General features: G+C 37.0%; 1 protein-coding gene across 3 annotated transcripts; it reads left to right on the forward strand.

Annotated features, from left to right (window-relative positions):
- Positions 1–3974: 3974 nt before the first annotated feature.
- Positions 3975–13285, forward strand: LOC122648984 (regulation of nuclear pre-mRNA domain-containing protein 1B-like). 3 transcript variants are annotated; one of them, XM_043842318.1, is made up of 9 exons: positions 3976–4276; positions 4639–4828; positions 5972–6219; positions 10139–10294; positions 10451–10607; positions 10791–10936; positions 11048–11083; positions 12403–13004; positions 13088–13285. In XM_043842318.1, exons 2-9 carry the CDS (start codon positions 4753–4755, stop codon positions 13191–13193), a joined length of 1527 nt encoding a protein of 508 aa, XP_043698253.1. In that variant the 5' UTR covers positions 3976–4276; positions 4639–4752; the 3' UTR covers positions 13194–13285. The 3 variants fall into 3 exon arrangements, with proteins under 3 accessions (XP_043698251.1, XP_043698253.1, XP_043698252.1); XM_043842317.1 differs by having other exon boundaries at positions 12403–13058; positions 13095–13265; XM_043842316.1 differs by having other exon boundaries at positions 3975–4276; positions 12403–13285.
- The last annotated feature ends 219 nt before the right edge of the window (positions 13286–13504 follow it).

Consider the following 13504-nt stretch of genomic DNA (forward strand, 5'->3'; position numbering starts at 1 on the left):
ACATCACGCTTCCAATATGATAATAATATCTATATTTGAACAAAAAAATTGTATTACTACTTATTCCATCATGAATAAAATTGCTAAAATTTTCCAAGATATCCCCATTTATAATTTTCCATTCCCCATAATCTATATCCATAATTCAATCGAAGGTGCAACTTGGACTATTGCACAATTAATGAGAAAATGTTCTTTGCATTTGTTGTTTGTTTTATTTTTAATTAAAAAAGACTACTTCATAATCTCTTCAAAAGACACAAAAAAATCTACCTTTTTCTGTATTTTTACACATAATTCCAAATGATATTCTGATATATGTACAATAATGGTAAGATAAATTACCAAAATTTTAATAATATCCCTATTCTTTCTAAAAGAATATCTTTTTTCTTTTTTTTTTTGTAGAAATCTAAAAGAATATCTAGTACATATATAATGATGCCCACATAATTTTACAAAATTATATCCCTAAAAAACAATTTTTTATTTCACTTGCATAAAAATTAATAACAAATAGAAAAATCTTCAGACCATTGAAGCAAATGACTATGCATAACCCCTAGGAAGGGGTTTCTTGGGAATTTTTATCACCTATGGTTCCTCGGTCCGGTACGGTTCCCTAGTGCCTCTAATAAAAGGGAGATGGACCTCACCCTGGCAGTGTGTTTGGTCAAGGGTGGAATGGTCATTTCAATCCCCCCTATGAGAGGAACCGCACAACTGTACCAGTCAACGAACCTCAAGGGATAAGGGTCCGTTTCTTGGATGCCCATATAATTGTGCCATGGAAAAGAATGTTATGACAATTCAAACGAAAGAGGACATAGTTTAGATATCCACATGTCAATTAGTTTTACTAGTGTTATTCAATGAAAACCCCCTCTATGTTAACATGTCCTCCAATTGGCATTCATGCCAATTTGGCTCTCCTCCAGCTCAGCAAAAACAAGGGGGTATGGTCATTTCACAAGGGGCCCACTTAGATCCCATTCATGCATTGCACAGCATAGCATGTCCTCCACTTGGCATTCATGCATTACTGTGCACCCCTTGATAGTCCTGGATTTTTAAATCTTTATTTTACAATGCATTCAACTTTTTTATGCTGAAATTTAAAATGCGAGTGGCGGCCTTTGGGATCTACTTGTTCACAAGATTTTGATCAATTCCAAACAACCCTGTGGCAAATTGTTGGACTGCATGGGAAGCATTTCCCTAGTTGTAAGAGAAACGAAGATAAAGTAGTTAAATTAAAACAAAATTAAAATGGAAACCTTTTGTAATCATTAACAAAAAAATCAAATTAGGTAATTGGATATGAGAAAGAAAATAGAGATTTTATTTGAAAATTTGTATTATCATATTGGGTAAGAGTTTAAGGTAATTATACAATCACAATTACACCAGATGAATCTTTAATAAGATCTCGATATTAAAATATTTGAAAATTTGATAGGTCTACGCAGTAAAAAGAATCGGTTTGATACATTTCTTATGGCTAGAATTTAAGGTAGTATACAATTGTGATTACAATAAGGCAAAACGTTAATAAAATCTATGCCAACCATAGCTTAAGAATGAGGTAAATATCACAGAAGAGGGTAGAGATTTTACAATAATGAGATGGTCTGTGATAGATGCATTCAGTAGTGACCCATAGTTATTTGATGAGAGAGAGAGAGAGTCAATATGGGTCCCACGACTCGTTATATGAGAGGGCATCAAAAGAAATCTTCACCTCGATGTCATGGGGATTTTTTCCCTTTAAAATAAGAAAAAATTTGGCTCAACCCAATGAGTTTAATTGTAAGAGAAATGAAGATAGAAAAATGGAATTAAAACAAAACTAAAACGGAAAACCTTTTGAAATCATTAAGAACAATGAAAGCATATCTAATTTCATTACCATAAAAAAAATGCATATCTAATTTAAAATTTTCCAAAACATGTTACTTTTACTATAATTTGCAATCAAGTTCATTGGATTTGAGAAGGAAAATAAAAATTTCATTTGAAAGTTTTTATTACCACATTTGGTGAGAGTTTAAGGTAATTATACAATCACAATTACAATCAGAAAACGTTAATAAAAACTACGTTAAAATAGCCTACAACTGAGGTCGATATTAAAATATTCGAAGTTGCGATCGGATCCATTCATAAAAAAAAAGTTGATTTGATACATTTCTTATGGTTAGAATTTAAGATAGTTATACATCATGATTACAACAAGACTAAACATTAATAAAATCTACGTCAAACATTACTTAAGACTAAGATCGATATTACAAACACACATACACACAAGAGAGAGAGAGAGAGAGAGAGAGAGAGAGAGAGAGAGAGAGAGAGAGAGAGAGGTTTCCTACAATGCCAGAATGAGAAACCACACCAGTGAAATGTGGGAAACAGATTCGTTGAGTAGGGGATTCATATTATGTTTGAGGAGAGAGAGTGTCAGTGTGAGCCCGTGACTAGTATGTGAGCGGGCATCAGAAGGAATCGTGGGGATTTTTTTCCTTTAAAAAAAACTTGGCTCAGCTCAATGAGTAGAGTTGTGAGCTAAACAAAGCCAAAAAAAATGAAGTAAAAACAAAACTAAAATTGAAACCTTTTGAAATCATTAAGAACAATGAATGTGTGCGACCAACATTCATTGGATTTGAGAAGGAAAATAAAGATTTCATGTGAAAAAATTTAGGAAAAAAGAACGTTGCTTTGTATTGTCCACTTGCGCCCCCTCTCACTTGGGACAATGAAATGACCACCCACCCCTCCCCTTGGATGCCCTTGTGCACGATCCCATTGACCCCCAAGCAGGCGCAAGGACCACGCAACAAACCCCTCCCAAAATTTTATTACCTTATGCGGTAGGAGCTTAAGGTAGTTATAAAATCATAATTCCTACTAGACAGAACATTAATAAAATCTGCGCCAAATGTTGTCCAAGACTGAGGTTGATATTAAAATATTTGAAGTCACGATCGAATATATTCGTACAAAATTCTTAAGATAACCAGACGAAACCTTAATAAAATCTAAGCCAAACATAGCTTAAAACTGTGGTCGATATTATAGAAAAAGGCAGAAGTTTTCCATGATGCAAAAGTGAGAAACCACACCAATGAGAGGATGGGAGATAGATTTGTTTAGTAGGGACACACATTTTATTGGAGGAGAGAGTTAATGTGGATTCAATGGCACATTATGTGAGAGGGTGTCGAAAGATGTTAGAAGGAATCCCCACTGTAACATCGCATGTGAGAGACTGTTAGAAGGTATCAAAAGGAATCCCCACTCCGATATCATATGTGAGAGAATGTCAATAGGCGTCGGAAGGAACTCCATTCTGGCGTCATGGTTCTTTTTTTTCCTTAAAAAAAAATGGCAGAAGTTTCCCATGACGCCAGAGAGAGAAACCACACCAACGAGAGGATGGGAGATAGATTTGTTTAGTAGAGACCCACATCTTGTCGAAAGAAAGAGTTAGTGTGGATTCGATGGCTCATTATGTCAGAGGGCGTCAAAAGACGTTAGAAGGAATCCCCACTATAACATCGCATATGAGAGACTATTAGAAGACATCAAAAGGAATCCCCACTCCGATATCATATGTAAGAGAATGTCAGAAGGCATCGGAAGGAATCTCCACTCTAGCGTTGTGGGGTTTTTTTCCCTTAAAACAAAAGGGTGAATGTTCTTTGTGTGGGATGTAGGGGCCACATTGCGTGTGGCAACCAATGAGAGCCCGCACTGGCACATTGGGGGCAGAATTTCCACCATTCATGGGGGGTGCGCGGGTCATTTCCGCTCCCCATGTGCCTGGGCGTGGCCCCATCGTCCCATGCAGAGAACATTTTTTCCAAAAAAAAAAACCTTGGATCTACCCAATGAGATTGAATTTAAAAGTTTCCTAATGGGCCATCCGATCGGTTTCCATTTAAATATATTCGGAAGCAGCGATTTCTGATCGCGGTCTACGGTTTTGTCTGTGAATCTTGGCTCTAATCCATCTCGGACACTTGCGGAGTTGCGGTGCGCGTCCTTGTTCCAAGATTTGAAACTTCGTAAGTGTCTACGAAGTGATCCCTAAAGGCATAAACCTCGTTAAACGCTTAAAACCCTCTGCAACTCTTACGGTTTCTCCTGCATTTCGACCTCCATTTCAACTTATTTTGTTCGTTCTGCTTTATTTAACTGACGTTAGAACTTCTAAGTATTACTTTAGGGCCTGGCGATGCACTGCCATTACAAATGCCAGAGAAGAATTGAGGTGAAATTTCAGTCTTCCAGTTTTATTTTCTCCTGCTTTCTCTAAGTTCCCTTTTTTTTTCTTTCGCTGTTGCTCACTCATTATGGTCCTGTTTTGTTTCGGCTATTTTATTCGGTTGTTTTCAGCGTTTCTTGTGCTTCTTCGAATCCTTTATAGTGCTTGATCTCGTCTCTCTTTCGATTGTTCAATTTTAAAGTTTGCATGTAAAACTGTTCGGCGATCTCTTTTTTCATTAGGGTTCTAATGATTATTTATGGTTTCTTCTTGAAGTAGTGTTCTTCATTTTTTTTTTTCCTTTTTCTTGTTATTTCCCCCCTCCCCTTCCTCTTTCTAACCGCATTTTTAATTTGATTTTGTTGTAGGTGCTGCGTTGTTAAGCGTTTGCATGGGTGAAAATTAGGCTGGTCTTGAGAAATTTCCGTTTTGTGGACCTTAATCCTTGGAGCGTGAGGTAAAGGGGGAATTTTTTAGGTGGGATGAATAGTGTATTTAGTGAGCAGATACTGGCGGACAAGCTGTCTAAGCTTAACAACACCCAGCAGTGTATCGAAAGTATCCTTTCAAAAATATTTCTTTAGTATTTTATATTGTAATTCCTTGTTGTCTGGGGAAAGAGATTTGGAAAACTTCCCACCAGGAGAAAAAAATTTGAACTTTATGTTCATTTCTTTGGATACAGCTTGATAGTAGAAGCTTGGACCATTTTTTCATCGGAAATGATGAGATATCGTAGTATTTCCAGATGTATATATTTTCCATGTTCACTGTTAGAATTTTATTCTGTGTTGCATGTGAGAGGAAGAAAAGGATTATGGCTACTGATACCTTAGTCTATCAGAACACTCTAAATTTCTCCTCTATATTCAAGTTTCAGTGACTTTTAAGGTGCTATTTTTTACGTTTTAATTTTCAGAAATATTTAGAATGTTACTTGGCAGCATCATTGATGGGTTGTTTATCCACTGCTGAGTAAACAAGAAGAGCGCTAGAATGACGTGGTATACATGAATCCACATAATGTGATAGTCCTTTAAGTAAATTAACTAAGAGCTAATGGCAATATGTACCGAATCCATATTTCAATAATTTTGTTCGTATATTTTAAGATCAACTTCAGATTTCCAGCTAGATTTGCACTCAATCTTGAGATATTTAATTTATGCTGTCTATTTGTTGATATTTTTGTGTGATTCAGCAACAATGGTACTACCTTATTTCACACCTGAACACAACACTAGTTAGAAATTGGAATTTTAGCATGACTTGTATTATGGGAATTAATTCAAAGAAGAATTAATTTTACTATATAAAAGTTTATTACGAGGGTTGAAGACTTGCATCTTTTCTTAGCATGCTCCAATTTGTTATATCTAATCTTCCATATGTGTCGCCTGATCATCATATTGAATTCATGAACCTATCTGTCTGTTAAACTTGGAATTGGGATCTGGATCGGGTGTACCTTTTTCCGATTCGAATTCCAATTTAGCCGGAATCGGCCTGAAACCTAGAAACCCAACATGGATCAGCCACTCCGGATTGGCTGTAATTGGGATTGGGCTCAGCCGATTCATCCGATCAGATACCGATTCCAATTCTTGAAACCCTGGTCACCATCTTCTTTTGTATTAGCAGTGTTAATGGTCCAGTCAGTCTTATATACTAAATGAATATGTTTTCTTAACCTTTCCATAGCATTGTCACATTGGTGTATCTTTCACCAGAAAAAGGCAGACCTAGTTGTTGCAACATGGGATAAACAATTTCAAAGCTCAGAGAATTCACAGAAAATTCCATTTCTGTATCTCGCCAATGACATCCTACAGAATAGCAAGCGTAAAGGCAACGAATTTGTCAGTGAATTTTGGAAGGTTCTTCCTGCAGCAATTAAGGATGTTTATGAGAACTGTGAGGACCGTGGGAAGACTGTGGTATCTCGATTGGTACGTGTTTTTCACCTTTCACGTAGAGCAACTTGTTTGACCAAGCACTGTTGACTGCCCAATAAACCACCCTTTCTCTTTAAAAGAGAAAAAAAAAAGGAATATCTGAATTATTACGCATTACGCAATTAGCAATTCATTATTACCCCCACCCCCCAAAATCATTTTAGAGATTCTTGTGGTGTATTTGTGATGATGGATGCATGTCACGATGTTTCTTTATTTACAGGTGGAGGCTTGTTTTTCCTATGTCTCCTCTGCTTTGGCGCAACTGTGAAGTTGCGCTATTGCAACCATCAGGTTGCAGGTTCGAAACATGGAAACAGCCTTTCCGTGAAGCGGGGGTAAGGCTGCATACATTTACCCCTCCCAGACCCTGTAGTAACGGGAGCGTCGTGCACTGGGACGCTCTCTCTATGTCTCCTCCGTCTAATTGGATCATCTGATCATCAGTATCCGACAGAACCACTCCGATTTATCATGTGTGATGAATCAGCTGATCCTGTACCAGTACCAGGATTTTCTCTCTAAACGGCTAATTCTTAGTTTGGATTGACCAATCTGGAACAATCTGGATTAGTATTGGGTGGGATTGATCCTACCTCCAAGACTAATGTTTAAATTCTTGTATCCTGTTCAAAGTCCAAACAGAATCAGTACCCTTGGTTATAAAAGGAGTTGCTGAACATTCTTTCTATTATTGCTATGTTATTGAAAACTTTGTATTGGTTGAATGATTGCGATTTTTTCTTCTCTAAAACTGATGAAGGATAACCATGGGGTAACCCAAATAGGAGAAGGGTTAGTAATAAGGATAAAGATTGGGATTGAGTATCAGAGTTGTGACTTGGAGGAGAATGGTGTCTTAAGAACTTCACAGTGATGAAAATAATAAGGTAAAAAAATTTAGTGAGGTTCAAGTATCTCTAAGGTCCAACAAGAAATTAAAAAGAAATAGAGAAAAGTGATAGAAAGGATAAGTTTCTGCATGAATCCTCCTGTCGAACTCTTGGAATCCACCACTAGTGATAAGAGAACGAATCCAATCCACCTTTAATCAGGAAATCCAGAAAGGGTAAAAAATTTCCCTCAACGAAAATAATTTTCTTTCTCGAAGAAAGATGGTGACATTTCTACATTGGTGAGGATGACCATTTAATCCTATTTCTTGGTCATTAAGACTATAAATTGACTCCTAGTTAAATTATAAGAATAGAAAATAAAAATACGGTCTCAGATTGACTTGCTGCTAGGATTTTGGCCATGACTCGCACAGATCACCTTGGATTCACGAGATCTTGATCTTTGTTGGATAGGTAATTCAATACCCTTCCAAGATTTTATCAGTATCGATGGGCATATCAATAAGCCAATTTGCAGTTACATGTTGTGGATATTCATTCATGTATTGCCAAATTTGAGATACACAGCAATGAGCTTAGGAATCGCAAGTCCTATTCTGATGCATATAAAAGCCACACTATTAAAAAAAGAAAATACACCAATGAAAATAAAAATTCGAGCTCTAATAAGTTGGAAATCTGTGGATGTGTAGGAAAGTTATTGTGACCAATATATGATTATGAGAAACCAAGTTTTATTTTATGGTAAAGAAATTCAATTATTTTTTCAATCTTTCTTTCATATTGCTTAGAGAATTCAAGATATATGGATATGTTAGACAATACAAGATCTTGAAAAGATAAATGTTCCACTTTTGGATTATATATTTTTAGTGGAAAGAAGATGTACTAATATATCCTTCAGTTTTTTCTTACAACATTAATGAATGGAAAGGAGAGGGAGATATCGCTGATTAAGTTATAGGGACAAGAAACATTATTAGTAGTTGGGACGAATGAAATGAATGAATTCCACCCATCTGCACATACTTAACTCTTCATATGCGATCGACTTAATTGTAACCACTAACCAGGAACCCATCATCCACATTTGCACAGAAGTGTAATTCCTGTTCTGAAGTCCCCTAATTTTTGAATGATGTGTTCCTTGGAGTTCTGAACACTGTGCGAGGTTATTAGGTGAATCTTTTTGCAAGCTCTGGGCTCCAAACAGAAAGTTTTATTGAATCTATTCGATCTTTTTGACAATGTGTTTTTTGGGATCCTTGAAGGTAGAGATAGAGGAACACTTTATCCTGCTCTTAAGTCCTGACAAGATGAAGTTCTTTTGAGCAGTTAACTTCTTTCCAGAAAGATTACCCACAATGGAGTCCAAAAGACCTTGGTTAGCCCTGAGAGGTAGACAGAGGTTCCATAGATGTCATTTTTTTAAACTTATGACCTATGGTGTTTGGTGAATAAATTATACCCTTTGTTATTATTGTACCAGCAAGCTCTCATTTAGGAAATTCACAAAAACCAGTGACCCCTTCAGAAGTCTAATTATTATCATGTATTTCTGTTAGTCTCTATTTGTTTTCAGTTGAAAATATTTTAAAGGAGTTGTCCTAAAAAACGTAAAGAAATATTTCACGATTGAAAGGAACAGAAACTGTTTGTCTAAACTGCAATACAAAAATTTGGCGATAGAGCAGCCTAGCTTACAGAGTTTCCTTCTTCCAGTCTTCCCCTGCTTTGCTTGCCTGCTGCTCTGCTCCCCCTTCGAATGGATTAGATCTGCTGCCCCTCCAATAGAATCTGAAGATGTGGGCTCTGCAAAAGCCCTAATTTTTTTTAAGCAAGCATGAGTTTGACCTCGACGGGTAGGTAATTGAGTAGTACATTCCCAAAAAACTTTCTACCCATTGGCAACTCAGGCAGGGCTGCAGGGGTGGAATGCAATTTTAGTGAGGTTATTCCTCTGTTCTGATCCGATAGGAGGCAGGGAAATGTCTCAACTATCGGCAAGGCCGTCATACTTCCTTCACCTAAAAACAAGAACTCAATTTAGTGGCTCTTTCCAAAAGGCGTGAATGCAAATAAAAATTTACAATTAAGTCTTTTGGATGTTATTTTTGAGAAGTGGTTCTATCTTCGTCAATCATACAACTGCCACCACCTCAGGACACTACCCCATAATATGGCTGGACTCATCCCCAATCTCTAATGTCAAAATATTCTCTCTCCATGTACAATTGAAAAATAGAAAAGCAAGAAAAACAGATGTCAAATAGTTACAAAGTAAATTTCTTAATTAGAAGTTTATTTCCTGGGAATTTTTTTTTTGTTGAAACAAATGGAGCCAGTGGTTCCTGTCAGATATATATCATATTTCTGTGTTGCATTCATTGGATGAATCATTATGTTTGTTTTCTGCATTTGTGAAATCTTAGACAGCCTTTACATTGTCATTGTCAAATGGTTGATACTTTTTGCAGACTCAAATATCTTAAACGCCCATCATACTGCAGTTCTGAACATAGCTTCTTGGAGTGCACACAAATGTGATGAAAGAGTGGCTATGTCCTTAACAGAATCCTTTGTTTTTAACTGGTTTTAAGCAGCATGTGCTCATGACATTGTTACCCTGTGCTGAAGGTTTTACATACAAGGATCTGGCATGTTTCCTGTTCAGCATTATGTTTGTATTGTAGGATAAACTTTTATTTTATTTAATTTTATTCTGGGGTTGGGGTTGAAGTGGTATCCTAAATTGCTAAGAACTATATTTGGACCTGGAACGGATAATCAGATGTGCAGAAGATAAGTTGATAAAACTAATTCAGGATGTGATGTAACATTTGCCTTTTCTTTGTACCAATCTTTATTCGTGTTATTATTTTAAACCTTATATTTGTTGGAGCTTTAATGTCATTGTAGGCTAGTGCAATACTGATTGGAAAAAATTGAAAAGCCAGTGTTTCAGTTGCAATTTAGTTTTATTTGATACATGATTTTCGTAGAACACACTAAATAGTATGCTAGATCAACTAACAAATTGTGTTAATAATTGATAGGTCAATATCTGGGAAGAAAGGAGAGTGTTTGGATCTCAAGCTCAGGGCCTTAAAGATTTAATGCTTGGAGAAGAGTCATTGCCTCCTCTGGAGTTTGGCAGAAAACGTTCACGCTCTGTGAGAATCATAAGAAGGGATTCCCGCTCCATAAGAACTGTAAGAACCTCTAGGCTTGTTTTGTCCTATCTTTTATGTCCATTTTATTTTATAACTTCTAGTACTTATAGTTTTAGCCTCTACCCACATTTTTCTTCCATTTTCTCAGAAAGTTTCTCATCAATCTGACCTTGAAACTAACCATTTAAAAACCAGAAATTGGCTATTGGAGGCACTACAGAGAAAATAGTGTCTGCATTTCACTCTGTGCTTAGTGAACATTCCAATGAAGATGCAGAAATGAGCAAATGCAAGTCAGTTGTCAAACTTTTGAGAAAGATGGAGAAAGATGTTGATATGGCCTGTTCTAAAGGTAAGTTTAACAAAAAATGAAGTCAACAATTGCAAACTAATAATTTGTCATGGTGGCCTGGCCTTTTAGAAACCACTCATTGATCTGCCTGGTATGTACTTCTTCTTTCGATTGGCTAGAAGTGCCAAATATTACTTGTCACTTACTCGAATGTGCTGTGATTTGCCTGGCATTTTTATTTAGTGGGGTCGGACCCCAAGCGGACAAGTTTGGCAAATGAAGTGGAAGAGGAAGAGAACCTTTTGAAACAAAGCATTGAAAAACTTAAATCATTTGAAGAAACAAGAGTGGCCCTAGTCTCTCAACTAAGAGAGGCACTACATGAGCAGGTATGGGTTCATAAAATCACCATCATTATTCTTAAAAAATAAAGGTACAAATATCTCTAGAAATAGGTGAGGATCTGATGACTATAGAACTTACTTGGCGAACTTGTTCAGGAATCCGAATTGGAGAATGTTCGCACTCAATTGCAGGTGTGTCTCATCTACTTTCCCCTGTTTCCTTGAGCTGTTTTTTTTAAAAAAATAAAATAAAATCCCCTCTTTGTTTCTTTATGGGTGAAGATGAAATCCATCCAATTTTCATACCATTTAAAAATATATACTACTGCTTTTACATTCACTGGTGTCCCAAAGAAAAGTTAACATTATCTTGGTGTACCTTTACCCTTAATTATGAACTGAAATATTGTAGGTGGTTCACTAGGTTGCTAAAAGCTGTAGAAAAATTTTATACTGCTCAAAAAGACTTAAGTGTCCTGACTATATTGAAAATTGAAAATATTGTAAATATCAAATGCCAAATGGCAAAACGTTTCCTATCAAGATCTCATCTGTCCTGGAACAATCTCAATGAAGTTCCAAATGGAATCTTCTCAAAGTTTAGTTAGTCTAGGAGGGTTTGTTGAAGTACTGGACACAGTATTAGGGTTCATTTCAATTTTATTGAACTCATATTGTTAGTTCTAGATTCTTTTGCTTTAATGTTGATAATATGTGGTTGATGTTAATTCAAACTTGTGCAGTATTGAAATCAAGGAATTTCAGCTGAAGCCTAGAACTATTTCAGATATTTTGACTTTTGAAATAACTGTAGCATGCGCTGAATGGTGCTATGATTAAATTTTACTTGATTTTTACTCATAGGTGTAAATAAATTCGCAAGGGGGGTGGATTAAGAGATGGAACCAGATCTGCATCCAGCACACATCGGACGGCTGGGCGGGTGGCACACACCCCAAGGACATCGCCCATCCATCTGATGCGTACTGGCATGCTGGAGAGGATCTGAATCCTTATGAGATGGTACTTTGAATCCCCCCTCCCCCTCTATGTTTTATTTTCAATGTTTATTCCATTTGGGAAAATATTCCAACACGCGCTCACCTAAAAGTAGATCAACATGTCCTTTTTATAATTTTTTGTTGTGTGAAAAAATGATTAGGAAATTCTGACGGTTGATGTTTAGGAAATGGTGTGGGTAAGCCGCAGTATGTCAAATAATCGTCTCATATATTCATGCATGTCCATGCATTCATTGTAATCTCTTGGTAGCTCTTGATTTTTTCATTCCTTGTTTGCCAATTGGCAAACTCGGATTGGGTTGAAACTTGACAAGGGAGCAGAGTACCTTGGGTTCCGGAACTTCTCTAATTCTATTCTATTAATTAGTAAATCAGAATTCATGTCGGTTTATTCAATATTTCTTTTATTCATGTTCTTCTGAGAAATATGCCAAAGGCAAAAGGTCTTTCCAACTAACATTGATGTCTTGCATATCATCAATTGGTTAGGTGGCCCAAGCCCAAGTGGAAGAAGCCATCAACATGAGGAAGCGGCTCAGAGGTGAAAAAATAGAAGCACCACCCAAAAAGTCAGCTGCAGAAATTGCGGCTGAGGTAGCTGATAAGTTGGCAGCTTCTTCCTCTTCACAGTATATTATGTCTTCTGTTCTCTCAACATTTGCAGCAGAGGCGGCAAAAAATGCTGGATTGACCACATCCTGCACTCCCTCTAATTCATTTAGCTCAGCCCCAGTGGCTTCATTTACTGATACAAGGCTTAAACTTGAGAAGCCCATGCCTGTTGCAGATTCCAATTACTTTGTTGCTGTTCCTTCACAGCAACTTTCTAGCTCTTATACGCAGCAACTTGCTAGTCAATATCAAACAGCCTTAGTTCACCAACCATTGATACAAAGCCAAGCTTCAAGTGCCCAAACTCAGTATCATATACTCCCAAACAACCCTTCCCAGCAATATGTGCAGCCATCAGGAGGGGTCACCAGTGGATTGGCTTATGGGTATGGTGGCTTTCCACCTCTACCACCAGGTCCACCCCCACCTCCGCCACCACCACTTCCAACAAGGCTTGCAACACCATTATTGGCTCAGCAGATGCAAATTAACCAAACTCAACAACAACCAATGCAATTGATTCAGCAACCAACCGTACAGCAATCGATGTCATTGATTCAACAACCACATGTACAGCAACAGATGCCATTGATTCAGCAACAACCACCTGTACCTCCAAGTTTCCGTCCGCTTCAACCTCCAGGGATGATGTACTACATACATCCTAATCAACAACCACAATGACTATCGTCATGTGGTGCACATACTATCCTAATTAATTTAAACATACTTTTGCAACATAATACACCTATTTACATTTGCCCCTCCCAGACCCTGCAGTACCTTCTGCACTGGGGCACTCTTTTTTCTATGATACACTTACATCTTTAAGTGAAAAATTGTACAACAGGTAAGAGTTTTAAAAGTTATAGGACCATTGAAACTAAAAAAGCAATTCTTTTGGTTATTGTTAGCTTCATCAGTCTTCACCATCGTCTTTATCTTGCTTTGCACTGAATCTGGTGGTTGAGTTGCTGCA

Source organism: Telopea speciosissima, chromosome 1 (genome assembly GCF_018873765.1).
Source record: "Telopea speciosissima isolate NSW1024214 ecotype Mountain lineage chromosome 1, Tspe_v1, whole genome shotgun sequence".
Taxonomy (NCBI): domain Eukaryota; kingdom Viridiplantae; phylum Streptophyta; class Magnoliopsida; order Proteales; family Proteaceae; genus Telopea; species Telopea speciosissima.